Source organism: Salmo salar, chromosome 18 (assembly GCF_965601325.2).
Source record: "Salmo salar chromosome 18, fSalSal1, whole genome shotgun sequence".
In the NCBI taxonomy this organism is placed as follows: Eukaryota; Metazoa; Chordata; class Actinopteri; order Salmoniformes; family Salmonidae; genus Salmo; species Salmo salar.
The window spans coordinates 305,001-319,482 of NC_138308.1; the positions used below are offsets into that span (position 1 = coordinate 305,001).

General features: G+C 53.8%; 1 protein-coding gene across 1 annotated transcript in view; it reads left to right on the forward strand.

Moving 5' to 3' along the window:
• Positions 1-14,482, forward strand: part of flii (FLII actin remodeling protein) — a 114,505-nt gene that overhangs the window by 89,858 nt on the left and 10,165 nt on the right. The window contains 4 exon segments of the mRNA XM_082964630.1: positions 89-243; positions 7,199-7,259; positions 9,613-9,741; positions 14,225-14,437. Of these exon segments, the coding sequence (XP_082820756.1) occupies positions 89-243; positions 7,199-7,259; positions 9,613-9,741; positions 14,225-14,437 (558 nt within the window).

Sequence of the window (14,482 nt, forward strand, 5' to 3'; positions counted from 1 at the left end):
TCTGTAGCTGGTCCTAATGTTTTGTCCTCTGTAGCTGGTCCTAATGTTTTGTCCTCTGTAGCTGGTCCTAATGTTTTGTCCTCTGTAGGTGGTCCGTATGACCCAGCAGCAGGAGAATCTCAAGTTCCTGTCTCACTTCAAGAGGAAGTTCATCGTTCATAAAGGAAAGAGGAAACAGAAGATCGATGCGGCTCAGCCCCGCCTCTACCACATACGCACCAATGGCAGCGCTCTCTGTACCAGGTACCCTCCCCCCTCTACCACATACGCACCAATGGCAGCGCTCTCTGTACCAGGTACCCTCCTCATACGCACCAATGGCAGCGCTCTCTGTACCAGGTACCCTCCTCCCTCTACCACATACGCACCAATGGCAGCGCTCTCTGTACCAGGTACCCTCCTCCCCCTCTACCACATACGCACCAATGGCAGCGCTCTCTGTACCAGGTACCCTCCTCCCCCTCTACCACATACGCACCAATGGCAGCGCTCTCTGTACCAGGTACCCTCCTCCCCCTCTACCACATACGCACCAATGGCAGCGCTCTCTGTACCAGGTACCCTCCTCCCCCTCTACCACATACGCACCAATGGCAGCGCTCTCTGTACCAGGTACCCTCCTCCCCCTCTACCACATACGCACCAATGGCAGCGCTCTCTGTACCAGGTACCCTCCTCCCCCTCTACCACATACGCACCAATGGCAGCGCTCTCTGTACCAGGTACCCTCCTCCCCCTCTACCACATACGCACCAATGGCAGCGCTCTCTGTACCAGGTACCCTCCTCCCCCTCTACCACATACGCACCAATGGCAGCGCTCTCTGTACCAGGTACCCTCCTCCCCCTCTACCACATACGCACCAATGGCAGCGCTCTCTGTACCAGGTACCCTCCTCCCCCTCTACCACATACGCACCAATGGCAGCGCTCTCTGTACCAGGTACCCTCCTCCCCCTCTACCACATACGCACCAATGGCAGCGCTCTCTGTACCAGGTACCCTCCTCCCCCTCTACCACATACGCACCAATGGCAGCGCTCTCTGTACCAGGTACCCTCCTCCCCCTCTACCACATACGCACCAATGGCAGCGCTCTCTGTACCAGGTACCCTCCTCCCCCCTCTACCACATACGCACCAATGGCAGCGCTCTCTGTACCAGGTACCCTCCTCCCCCTCTACCACATACGCACCAATGGCAGCGCTCTCTGTACCAGGTACCCTCCTCCCCCTCTACCACATACGCACCAATGGCAGCGCTCTCTGTACCAGGTACCCTCCTCCCCCTCTACCACATACGCACCAATGGCAGCGCTCTCTGTACCAGGTACCCTCCTCCCCCTCTACCACATACGCACCAATGGCAGCGCTCTCTGTACCAGGTACCCTCCTCCCCCTCTACCACATACGCACCAATGGCAGCGCTCTCTGTACCAGGTACCCTCCTCCCCCTCTACCACATACGCACCAATGGCAGCGCTCTCTGTACCAGGTACCCTCCTCCCCCTCTACCACATACGCACCAATGGCAGCGCTCTCTGTACCAGGTACCCTCCTCCCCCCTCTACCACATACGCACCAATGGCAGCGCTCTCTGTACCAGGTACCCTCCTCCCCCTCTACCACATACGCACCAATGGCAGCGCTCTCTGTACCAGGTACCCTCCTCCCCCTCTACCACATACGCACCAATGGCAGCGCTCTCTGTACCAGGTACCCTCCTCCCCCTCTACCACATACGCACCAATGGCAGCGCTCTCTGTACCAGGTACCCTCCTCCCCCTCTACCACATACGCACCAATGGCAGCGCTCTCTGTACCAGGTACCCTCCTCCCCCTCTACCACATACGCACCAATGGCAGCGCTCTCTGTACCAGGTACCCTCCTCCCCCTCTACCACATACGCACCAATGGCAGCGCTCTCTGTACCAGGTACCCTCCTCCCCCTCTACCACATACGCACCAATGGCAGCGCTCTCTGTACCAGGTACCCTCCTCCCCCTCTACCACATACGCACCAATGGCAGCGCTCTCTGTACCAGGTACCCTCCTCCCCCTCTACCACATACGCACCAATGGCAGCGCTCTCTGTACCAGGTACCCTCCTCCCCCTCTACCACATACGCACCAATGGCAGCGCTCTCTGTACCAGGTACCCTCCTCCCCCTCTACCACATACGCACCAATGGCAGCGCTCTCTGTACCAGGTACCCTCCTCCCCCTCTACCACATACGCACCAATGGCAGCGCTCTCTGTACCAGGTACCCTCCTCCCCCTCTACCACATACGCACCAATGGCAGCGCTCTCTGTACCAGGTACCCTCCTCCCCCTCTACCACATACGCACCAATGGCAGCGCTCTCTGTACCAGGTACCCTCCTCCCCCTCTACCACATACGCACCAATGGCAGCGCTCTCTGTACCAGGTACCCTCCTCCCCCCTCTACCACATACGCACCAATGGCAGCGCTCTCTGTACCAGGTACCCTCCTCCCCCTCTACCACATACGCACCAATGGCAGCGCTCTCTGTACCAGGTACCCTCCTCCCCCTCTACCACATACGCACCAATGGCAGCGCTCTCTGTACCAGGTACCCTCCTCCCCCTCTACCACATACGCACCAATGGCAGCGCTCTCTGTACCAGGTACCCTCCTCCCCCTCTACCACATACGCACCAATGGCAGCGCTCTCTGTACCAGGTACCCTCCTCCCCCTCTACCACATACGCACCAATGGCAGCGCTCTCTGTACCAGGTACCCTCCTCCCCCTCTACCACATACGCACCAATGGCAGCGCTCTCTGTACCAGGTACCCTCCTCCCCCTCTACCACATACGCACCAATGGCAGCGCTCTCTGTACCAGGTACCCTCCTCCCCCTCTACCACATACGCACCAATGGCAGCGCTCTCTGTACCAGGTACCCTCCTCCCCCTCTACCACATACGCACCAATGGCAGCGCTCTCTGTACCAGGTACCCTCCTCCCCCTCTACCACATACGCACCAATGGCAGCGCTCTCTGTACCAGGTACCCTCCTCCCCCTCTACCACATACGCACCAATGGCAGCGCTCTCTGTACCAGGTACCCTCCTCCCCCTCTACCACATACGCACCAATGGCAGCGCTCTCTGTACCAGGTACCCTCCTCCCCCTCTACCACATACGCACCAATGGCAGCGCTCTCTGTACCAGGTACCCTCCTCCCCCTCTACCACATACGCACCAATGGCAGCGCTCTCTGTACCAGGTACCCTCCTCCCCCTCTACCACATACGCACCAATGGCAGCGCTCTCTGTACCAGGTACCCTCCTCCCCCCTCTACCACATACGCACCAATGGCAGCGCTCTCTGTACCAGGTACCCTCCTCCCCCTCTACCACATACGCACCAATGGCAGCGCTCTCTGTACCAGGTACCCTCCTCCCCCTCTACCACATACGCACCAATGGCAGCGCTCTCTGTACCAGGTACCCTCCTCCCCCTCTACCACATACGCACCAATGGCAGCGCTCTCTGTACCAGGTACCCTCCTCCCCCCTCTACCACATACGCACCAATGGCAGCGCTCTCTGTACCAGGTACCCTCCTCCCCCTCTACCACATACGCACCAATGGCAGCGCTCTCTGTACCAGGTACCCTCCTCCCCCTCTACCACATACGCACCAATGGCAGCGCTCTCTGTACCAGGTACCCTCCTCCCCCCTCTACCACATACGCACCAATGGCAGCGCTCTCTGTACCAGGTACCCTCCTCCCCCTCTACCACATACGCACCAATGGCAGCGCTCTCTGTACCAGGTACCCTCCTCCCCCTCTACCACATACGCACCAATGGCAGCGCTCTCTGTACCAGGTACCCTCCTCCCCCTCTACCACATACGCACCAATGGCAGCGCTCTCTGTACCAGGTACCCTCCTCCCCCTCTACCACATACGCACCAATGGCAGCGCTCTCTGTACCAGGTACCCTCCCCCCTCTACCACATACGCACCAATGGCAGCGCTCTCTGTACCAGGTACCCTCCTCCCCCTCTACCACATACGCACCAATGGCAGCGCTCTCTGTACCAGGTACCCTCCTCCCCCTCTACCACATACGCACCAATGGCAGCGCTCTCTGTACCAGGTACCCTCCTCCCCCTCTACCACATACGCACCAATGGCAGCGCTCTCTGTACCAGGTACCCTCCTCCCCCTCTACCACATACGCACCAATGGCAGCGCTCTCTGTACCAGGTACCCTCCTCCCCCTCTACCACATACGCACCAATGGCAGCGCTCTCTGTACCAGGTACCCTCCTCCCCCTCTACCACATACGCACCAATGGCAGCGCTCTCTGTACCAGGTACCCTCCTCCCCCTCTACCACATACGCACCAATGGCAGCGCTCTCTGTACCAGGTACCCTCCTCCCCCTCTACCACATACGCACCAATGGCAGCGCTCTCTGTACCAGGTACCCTCCTCCCCCTCTACCACATACGCACCAATGGCAGCGCTCTCTGTACCAGGTACCCTCCTCCCCCTCTACCACATACGCACCAATGGCAGCGCTCTCTGTACCAGGTACCCTCCTCCCCCTCTACCACATACGCACCAATGGCAGCGCTCTCTGTACCAGGTACCCTCCTCCCCCCTCTACCACATACGCACCAATGGCAGCGCTCTCTGTACCAGGTACCCTCCTCCCCCTCTACCACATACGCACCAATGGCAGCGCTCTCTGTACCAGGCCCCCCCCCCCCATCGCCCAGGCAGCGCTCTCTGTACCAGGTACCCCCTCCCCCTACCACATACGCACCAATGGCAGCGCTCTCTGTACCAGGTACCCTCCTCCCCCCTCTACCACATACGCACCAATGGCAGCGCTCTCTGTACCAGGTACCCTCCTCCCCCCTCTACCACATACGCACCAATGGCAGCGCTCTCTGTACCAGGTACCCTCCTCCCCCTCTACCACATACGCACCAATGGCAGCGCTCTCTGTACCAGGTACCCTCCTCCCCCTCTACCACATACGCACCAATGGCAGCGCTCTCTGTACCAGGTACCCTCCTCCCCCTCTACCACATACGCACCAATGGCAGCGCTCTCTGTACCAGGTACCCTCCTCCCCCTCTACCACATACGCACCAATGGCAGCGCTCTCTGTACCAGGTACCCTCCTCCCCCTCTACCACATACGCACCAATGGCAGCGCTCTCTGTACCAGGTACCCTCCTCCCCCTCTACCACATACGCACCAATGGCAGCGCTCTCTGTACCAGGTACCCTCCTCCCCCTCTACCACATACGCACCAATGGCAGCGCTCTCTGTACCAGGTACCCTCCTCCCCCTCTACCACATACGCACCAATGGCAGCGCTCTCTGTACCAGGTACCCTCCTCCCCCTCTACCACATACGCACCAATGGCAGCGCTCTCTGTACCAGGTACCCTCCTCCCCCCTCTACCACATACGCACCAATGGCAGCGCTCTCTGTACCAGGTACCCTCCTCCCCCTCTACCACATACGCACCAATGGCAGCGCTCTCTGTACCAGGTACCCTCCTCCCCCTCTACCACATACGCACCAATGGCAGCGCTCTCTGTACCAGGTACCCTCCTCCCCCTCTACCACATACGCACCAATGGCAGCGCTCTCTGTACCAGGTACCCTCCTCCCCCTCTACCACATACGCACCAATGGCAGCGCTCTCTGTACCAGGTACCCTCCTCCCCCTCTACCACATACGCACCAATGGCAGCGCTCTCTGTACCAGGTACCCTCCTCCCCCTCTACCACATACGCACCAATGGCAGCGCTCTCTGTACCAGGTACCCTCCTCCCCCCTCTACCACATACGCACCAATGGCAGCGCTCTCTGTACCAGGTACCCTCCTCCCCCTCTACCACATACGCACCAATGGCAGCGCTCTCTGTACCAGGTACCCTCCTCCCCCTCTACCACATACGCACCAATGGCAGCGCTCTCTGTACCAGGTACCCTCCTCCCCCTCTACCACATACGCACCAATGGCAGCGCTCTCTGTACCAGGTCACGTGACTCTAGAACGGCTGTGACGAGGAGACGTTTTTCAATGAGGAAGAGTTAACTCTCTCCCTCTCTCCTCCCTCTCTCCCTCTCTCCCTCTCTCTCCCTCTCTCCTCTCTCCTCTCTCCCTCTCTCCTCTCTCCCTCTCCCCTCTCTCCCTCCCCTCTCTCTCTCCCCTCTCCCCTCTCCCTCTCCCCTCTCCCTCTCCCCTCTCTCTCTCCCCTCTCTCTCCCCTCTCCCTCTCTCCTCTCTCCCCTCTCTCTCCCCTCTCCCTCTCTCCTCTCTCTCCCCTCTCTCCCCCTCTCTCCTCTCTCTCCCCTCTCTCCCTCTCCCCTCTCTCTCTCCCCTCTCTCTCTCCCCTCTCTCTCTCCCCTCCCTCTCCCCTCTCTCCTCTCTCTCCTCTCTCCCTCTCCCCTCTCTCTCTCCTCTCTCTCCTCTTTCTCTCTCTCCTCTCTCCTCTCTCCCCTCCCTCTCTCCTCTCTCCCTCTCTCTCCCCTCTCTCTCTCCCCTCCCTCTCCCCTCTCCCCTCCCTCTCCTCTCTCCCTCTCCCCTCTCTCTCTCCTCTCTCTCCTCTTTCTCTCTCTCCTCTCTCCCTCTCCCCTCTCCCCTCTCTCTCTCCCCTCTCTCTCTCCCCTCCCTCTCCTCTCTCCCTCTCCCCTCTCTCCCCTCCCTCTCCCCTCTCTCCTCTCTCCCCTCTCTCCCCTCTCTCTCTCTCTCTCCCCTCTCTCTCTCTCTCTCCCCTCTCTCTCCCCTCTCTCTCCCCTCTCTCTCCCCTCCCTCTCCTCTCTCCTCTCTCTCCTCTTTCTCTCTCTCCTCTCTCCTCTCTCCCTCTCCCCTCTCTCTCCCTCTCCCCTCTCTCCTCTTTCTCCTCTCTCCCTCTCTCCCCTCCCTCTCCCCTCCCTCTCCTCTCTCTCCTCTCTCTCCTCTCTCCCTCTCCTCTCTCCCTCTCTCCTCTCTCCCTCTCCCCTCTCTCCTCTTTCTCCTCTCTCCCTCTCTCCCCTCTCCCCTCCCTCTCCCCTCCCTCTCCTCTCTCTCCTCTCTCTCCTCTCTCCCTCTCCTCTCTCCCTCTCTCCTCTCTCTCCTCTCTCCTCTCTCCTCTCTCCCCTCTCTCTCTCCTCTCTCTCCTCTTTCTCTCTCTCCTCTCTCCTCTAGGACGATCCAGATAGGAACGGACTCCAGTAACCTGAACTCAGAGTTCTGCTTCATCCTCAAGGTCAGTTATATACCTGACCTCTGACCCCTAACCTGAGACGCACTGACCTCTGACCCCTAACCTGAGACGCACTGACCTCTGACCTGAGACGCACTGACCTCTGACCCCTAACCTGAGACGCACTGACCTGAGACACTCTGACCTCTGACCGCTAACCTGAGACGCACTGACCCCTAACCTGAGACGCACTGACCTCTGACCCCTAACCCGAGACGCGCTGACCTCTGACCCCTAACCTGAGACGCACTGACCCCTAACCCGAGACGCGCTGACCTCTGACCCCTAACCTGAGACGCGCTGACCTCTGACCCCTAACCTGAGACGCACTGACCTCTGACCCCTAACCCGAGACGCACTGACCTTCTGACCTCAATAACACAGGAAATATCACACCGATAAAAACCTTTAACCTCTCAGAACTTTAATAGAGTGTAAAATGTCAGCCACTTAACCTCTCTGGGCCAGTGGGACGTTTGCGTCCCACCGTAGTCAGCAGCCAGTGGAATCGCGTGGCGCGAAATACAAATACCTTAGAAATGCTATAACTTCAATTTCTCAAACATATGACTATTTTACAGCATTTTAAAGACAAGACTCTCGTTAATCTAACCACACTGTCCGATTTCAAAAAGGCTTTACAACGAAAGCAAAACATTAGATTATGTCAGCAGAGTACCCAGCCAGAAATAATCAGACACCCATTTTTCAAGCTAGCATATAATGTCACCAAAACACAGAAGACAGCTAAATGCAGCACTCACCTTTGATGATCTTCATCAGATGACAATCCTAGGACATTATGTTATACAATACATGCATGTTTTGTTCAATCAAGTTCATATTTATATCAAATACCAGCTTTTTACATTAGCATGTGACGTTCAGAACTAGCATGCCCACCGCAAACTTCCGGTGAATTTACTAAATTACTCACGATAAACGTTCACAAAATACTGAACAATTATTTTAAGAATTATAGATACAGAACTCCTCTATGCACTCGATATGTCCGATTTTAAAATAGCTTTTCGGTGAAAGCACATTTTGCAATATTCTGAGTACATAGCTCGGCCATCACAGGCTAGCTAATTTGACACCTTCCAAGTTTGGGACAACCTAAACTCAGAACTACTATTAGAAAAATTGGATTACCTTTGCTGTTCTTCATCAGAATGCACTCCCAGGACTTCTACTTCAATAACAAATGTTGTTTTGGTTCCAAATAATCCATAGTTATGTCCAAATACCTCCGTTTTGTTCGTGCGTTCAGGTCACTATCCGAAGGGTAACGCGCGAGCGCATTTCGTGCCAAAAAAATTCTAAATATTCCATTACCGTACTTAGAAGCATGTCAAACGCTGTTTAAAATACATTTTGATGCTATTTTTCTCGTAAAATAGCGATAATATTCCAACCGGACAACGTTGTATTCATTCAAAGACTGAAAGAAAAAAATGGCGAGGTCTCGTGAACGCGCATCTCCAGTCTCACTGTCCCCAGGCTGACCACTTACAAACTCTGCTGCTGTTCTTTGCCCAGAGACAGGAGACGCGTCATTCCACTTTCTAAAGGCTTTAGAGAGCCAATGGAAGCCTTAGAAAGTGTCACGTTACAGCACAGATGCTGTATTTTCGATAGAGATGCAATCAGAAGGAAAACAAATTGTCAGACTGGGCACTTCCTGCATGGAATCTTCTCAGGTTTTGGCCTGCCATATGAGTTCTGTTATACTCACAGACACCATTCAAACAGTTTTAGAAACTTTAGGGTGTTTTCTATCCAAAGCCAATAATTATATGCATATTCTAGTTACTGGGCAGGAGTAGTAACCAGATTAAATCGGGTACGTTTTTTTTATCCGGCCGTGAAAATACTGCCCCCTATCCCCCAACATGTTAATAGTGTATTGACTGACTGGTGTGTGTGTGTGTGTGTGTGTGTGTGTGTGTGTGTGTGTGTGTGTGGTCTGGGTGTGTGTGTGTGTGTGGTCTGGGTGTGTGTGTGTGTGTGTGTGTGTGTGTGTGTGTGTGTGTGTGTGTGTGTGTATGGTCTGGGTGTGTGTGTGTGTATGGTCTGGGTGTGTGTGTATGGTCTGGGTGTGTGTGTGGTCTGTGTGTGTGTGTGTGTGTGTGTGTGTGTGTGTGTGTGTGTGGTCTGGGTGTGTGTGTGTGTGTGGTCTGGGTGTGTGTGTGTGTGTGTGTGGTCTGGGTGTGTGTGTGTGTGGTCTGGGTGTGTGGTCTGGGTGTGTGGTGTGTGTGTGTGTGTGTGTGTGTGTGGCTGGGTGTGTGGTCGGGGGGGGGGTGGGTGTGTGTGGTGGCTGGGTGTGTGTGTGTGTGTGTGTGTGTGTGTGTAGGTGCCCTTTGAGAGTACAGACAACCAGGGGATAGTCTATACCTGGGTGGGCCGGGCTGCTGACCCTGATGAGGCCAAACTGGCTGAAGACATCATGAACTGTCTGTTTGATGAAACCTACAGCAAACAGGTACATCTGTCTGTTATACCTGTCTGTCTGTTATACCTGTCTGTCTGTTATACCTGTCTGTCTGTTATACCTGTCTGTCTGTTATACCTGTCTGTCTGTCTTCTATACCTGTCTGTCTGTCTTTATACCTGTCTGTCTGTCTGTTATACCTGTCTGTCTGTCTGTTATACCTGTCTGTCTGTCTGTTATACCTGTCTGTCTGTTATACCTGTCTGTCTGTTATACCTGTCTGTCTGTTATACCTGTCTGTCTGTTATACCTGTCTGTCTGTTATACCTGTCTGTCTGTCTTTATACCTGTCTGTCTGTTATACCTGTCTGTCTGTCTTTATACCTGTCTGTCTGTCTTTATACCTGTCTGTCTGTTATACCTGTCTGTCTGTTATACCTGTCTGTCTGTTATACCTGTCTGTCTGTTATACCTGTCTGTCTGTCTTTATACCTGTCTGTCTGTTATACCTGCTCGTACGTCTGTCTGTTATACCTGTCTGTCTGTCTGTTATACCTGTCTGTCTGTTATACCTGTCTGTCTGTTATACCTGTCTGTCTGTTATACCTGTCTGTCTGTCTGTTATACCTGTCTGTCTGTCTTTATACCTGTCTGTCTGTCTTTATACCTGTCTGTCTGTCTTTATACCTGTCTGTCTGTCTTTATACCTGTCTGTCTGTTATACCTGTCTGGCTGTCTTTATACCTGTCTGTCTGTCTTTATACCTGTCTGTCTGTTATACCTGTCTGTCTGTTATACCTGTCTGTCTGTCTGTTATACCTGTCTGTCTGTTATACCTGTCTGTCTGTTATACCTGTCTGTCTGTTATACCTGTCTGTCTGTTATACCTGTCTGTCTGTTATACCTGTCTGTCTGTTATACCTGTCTGTCTGTTATACCTGTCTGTCTGTCTTTATACCTGTCTGTCTGTCTGTTATACCTGTCTGTCTGTCTTTATACCTGTCTGTCTGTTATACCTGTCTGTCTGTCTTTATACCTGTCTGTCTGTTATACCTGTCTGTCTGTTATACCTGTCTGTCTGTCTTTATACCTGTCTGTCTGTCTTTATACCTGTCTGTCTGTTATACCTGTCTGTCTGTCTTTATACCTGTCTGTCTGTTATACCTGTCTGTCTTTATACCTGTCTGTCTTTATACCTGTCTGTCTGTTATACCTGTCTGTCTTTATACCTGTCTGTCTGTCTTTATACCTGTCTGTCTGTCTTTATACCTGTAGCAAACAGGTACGTCTGTCTGTTATACCTGTCTGTCTGTTATACCTGTCTGTTATACCTGTCTACCTGTTATACCTGTCTGTCTGTTATACCTGTCTGTCTGTTATACCTGTCTGTCTGTTATACCTGTCTGTCTGTTATACCTACAGCAAACAGGTACATCTGTCTTTATACCTGTCTGTCTGTCTTTATACCTGTCTGTCTGTCTTTATACCTGTCTGTCTGTCTTTATACCTGTCTGGCTGTCTTTATACCTGTCTGGCTGTCTTTATACCTGTCTGGCTGTTATACCTGGCTGTCTGTTATACCTGTCTGTCTTTCTTTATACCTGTCTGTCTTTATACCTGTCTGTCTGTTATGTCTGTGTCTTTATACCTGTCTGGCTGTCTTTATACCTGTCTGGCTGTCTTTATACCTGTCTGGCTGTCTTTATACCTGTCTGGCTGTTATACCTGGCTGTCTTTATACCTGTAGCAAACAGGTACATCTGTCTTTATACCTGTCTGTCTGTTATGTCTGTCTGTCTTTATACCTGTCTGGCTGTCTTTATACCTGTCTGGCTGTCTTTATACCTGTCTGGCTGTCTTTATACCTGTCTGGCTGTCTTTATACCTGTCTGTCTTTATACCTGTAGCAAACAGGTACATCTGTCTGTTATACCTGTCTACCTGTTATACCTGTCTGTCTTAATACCTGTCTGTTATACCTGTTATACACTGGTTAATGTGGCAGTTTGACTGGTAACCATGGAACCTCTGACCGTGGCAGTTTGACTGGTAACCATGGAACCTCTGACCGTGGCAGTTTGACTGGTAACCATGGTAACCTCTCTCTGACCGTGGCAGTTTGACTGGTAACCATGGAACCTCTCTCTGACCGTGGCAGTTTGACTGGTAACCATGGAACCTCTCTCTGACCGTGGCAGTTTGACTGGTAACCATGGAACCTCTGACCGTGGCAGTTTGACCGGTAACCATGGAACCTCTCTCTGACCGTGGCAGTTTGACCGGTAACCATGGAACCTCTCTCTGACCGTGGCAGTTTGACCGGTAACCATGGAACCTCTCTCTGACCGGTGGCAGTTTGACTGGTAACCATGGAACCTCTGACCGTGGCAGTTTGACCGGTAACCATGGAACCTCTCTCTGACCGTGGCAGTTTGACCGGTAACCATGGAACCTCTCTCTGACCGTGGCAGTTTGACTGGTAACCATGGAACCTCTGACCGTGGCAGTTTGACTGGTAACCATGGAACCTCTGACCGTGGCAGTTTGACCGGTAACCATGGAACCTCTCTCTGACCGTGGCAGTTTGACCGGTAACCATGGAACCTCTCTCTGACCGTGGCAGTTTGACTGGTAACCATGGAACCTCTGACCGTGGCAGTTTGACCGGTAACCATGGAACCTCTCTCTGACCGTGGCAGTTTGACTCGGTAACCATGGAACCTCTCTCTGACCGTGGCAGTTTGACTGGTAACCATGGAACCTCTGACCGTGGCAGTTTGCACCGGTAACCATGGAACCTCTCTCTGACCGTGGCAGTTTGACTGGTAACCATGGAACCTCTCTCTGACCGTGGCAGTTTGACTGGTAACCATGGAACCTCTGACCGTGGCAGTTTGACCGGTAACCATGGAACCTCTCTCTGACCGTGGCAGTTTGACTGGTAACCATGGAACCTCTGACCGTGGCAGTTTGACCGGTAACCATGGAACCTCTCTCTGACCGTGGCAGTTTGACCGGTAACCATGGAACCTCTGACCGTGGCAGTTTGACCGGTAACCATGGAACCTCTGACCGTGGCAGTTTGACCGGTAACCATGGAACCTCTGACCGTGGCAGTTTGACTGGTAACCATGGAACCTCTCTCTGACCGTGGCAGTTTGACCGGTAACCATGGAACCTCTCTCTGACCGTGGCAGTTTGACTGGTAACCATGGAACCTCTGACCGTGGCAGTTTGACTGGTAACCATGGAACCTCTCTCTGACCGTGGCAGTTTGACTGGTAACCATGGAACCTCTCTCTGACCGTGGCAGTTTGACTGGTAACCATGGAACCTCTGACCGTGGCAGTTTGACTGGTAACCATGGAACCTCTCTCTGACCGTGGCAGTTTGACTGGTAACCATGGAACCTCTGACCGTGGCAGTTTGACTGGTAACCATGGAACCTCTGACCGTGGCAGTTTGACTGGTAACCATGGAACCTCTCTCTGACCGTGGCAGTTTGACTGGTAACCATGGAACCTCTCTCTGACCGTGGCAGTTTGACCGGTAACCATGGAACCTCTCTCTGACCGTGGCAGTTTGACTGGTAACCATGGAACCTCTGACCGTGGCAGTTTGACTGGTAACCATGGAACCTCTGACCGTGGCAGTTTGACTGGTAACCATGGAACCTCTGACCGTGGCAGTTTGACCGGTAACCATGGAACCTCTGACCGTGGCAGTTTGACCGGTAACCATGGAACCTCTCTCTGACCGTGGCAGTTTGACCGGTAACCATGGAACCTCTCTCTGACCGTGGCAGTTTGACCGGTAACCACGGAACCTCTGACCGTGGCAGTTTGACCGGTAACCATGGAACCTCTGACCGTGGCAGTTTGACTGGTAACCATGGAACCTCTCTCTGACCGTGGCAGTTTGACTGGTAACCATGGAACCTCTGACCGTGGCAGTTTGACTGGTAACCATGGAACCTCTCTCTGACCGTGGCAGTTTGACTGGTAACCATGGAACCTCTGACCGTGGCAGTTTGACTGGTAACCATGGAACCTCTCTCTGACCGTGGCAGTTTGACCGGTAACCATGGAACCTCTGACCGTGGCAGTTTGACTGGTAACCATGGAACCTCTCTCTGACCGTGGCAGTTTGACTGGTAACCATGGAACCTCTGACCGTGGCAGTTTGACTGGTAACCATGGAACCTCTGACCGTGGCAGTTTGACTGGTAACCATGGAACCTCTCTCTGACCGTGGCAGTTTGACTGGTAACCATGGAACCTCTCTCTGACCGTGGCAGTTTGACCGGTAACCATGGAACCTCTGACCGTGGCAGTTTGACCGGTAACCATGGAACCTCTCTCTGACCGTGGCAGTTTGACCGGTAACCATGGAACCTCTGACCGTGGCAGTTTGACTGGTAACCATGGAACCTCTGACCGTGGCAGTTTGACTGGTAACCATGGAACCTCTGACCGTGGCAGTTTGACCGGTAACCATGGTACCTGCTGTCTATCTATATACTCGTGTCTCCTAGGTGATCAACGAGGGGGAGGAGCCGGAGAACTTCTTCTGGGTGGGGATTGGCTGTCAGAAGGCGTACGATGAGGACGCGGACTACATGAAGTCCGCTAGACTGTTCCGCTGCTCCAATGAGAAGGGGTTCTTCGCTGTGTCCGAGAAATGTTCCGACTTCTGTCAGGACGACCTGGCCGACGATGACATCATGCTGCTGGACAACGGCCAAGAGGTGGGACGAGCTGTAGATACACCTGGACCCTACACCTGTCTGTCT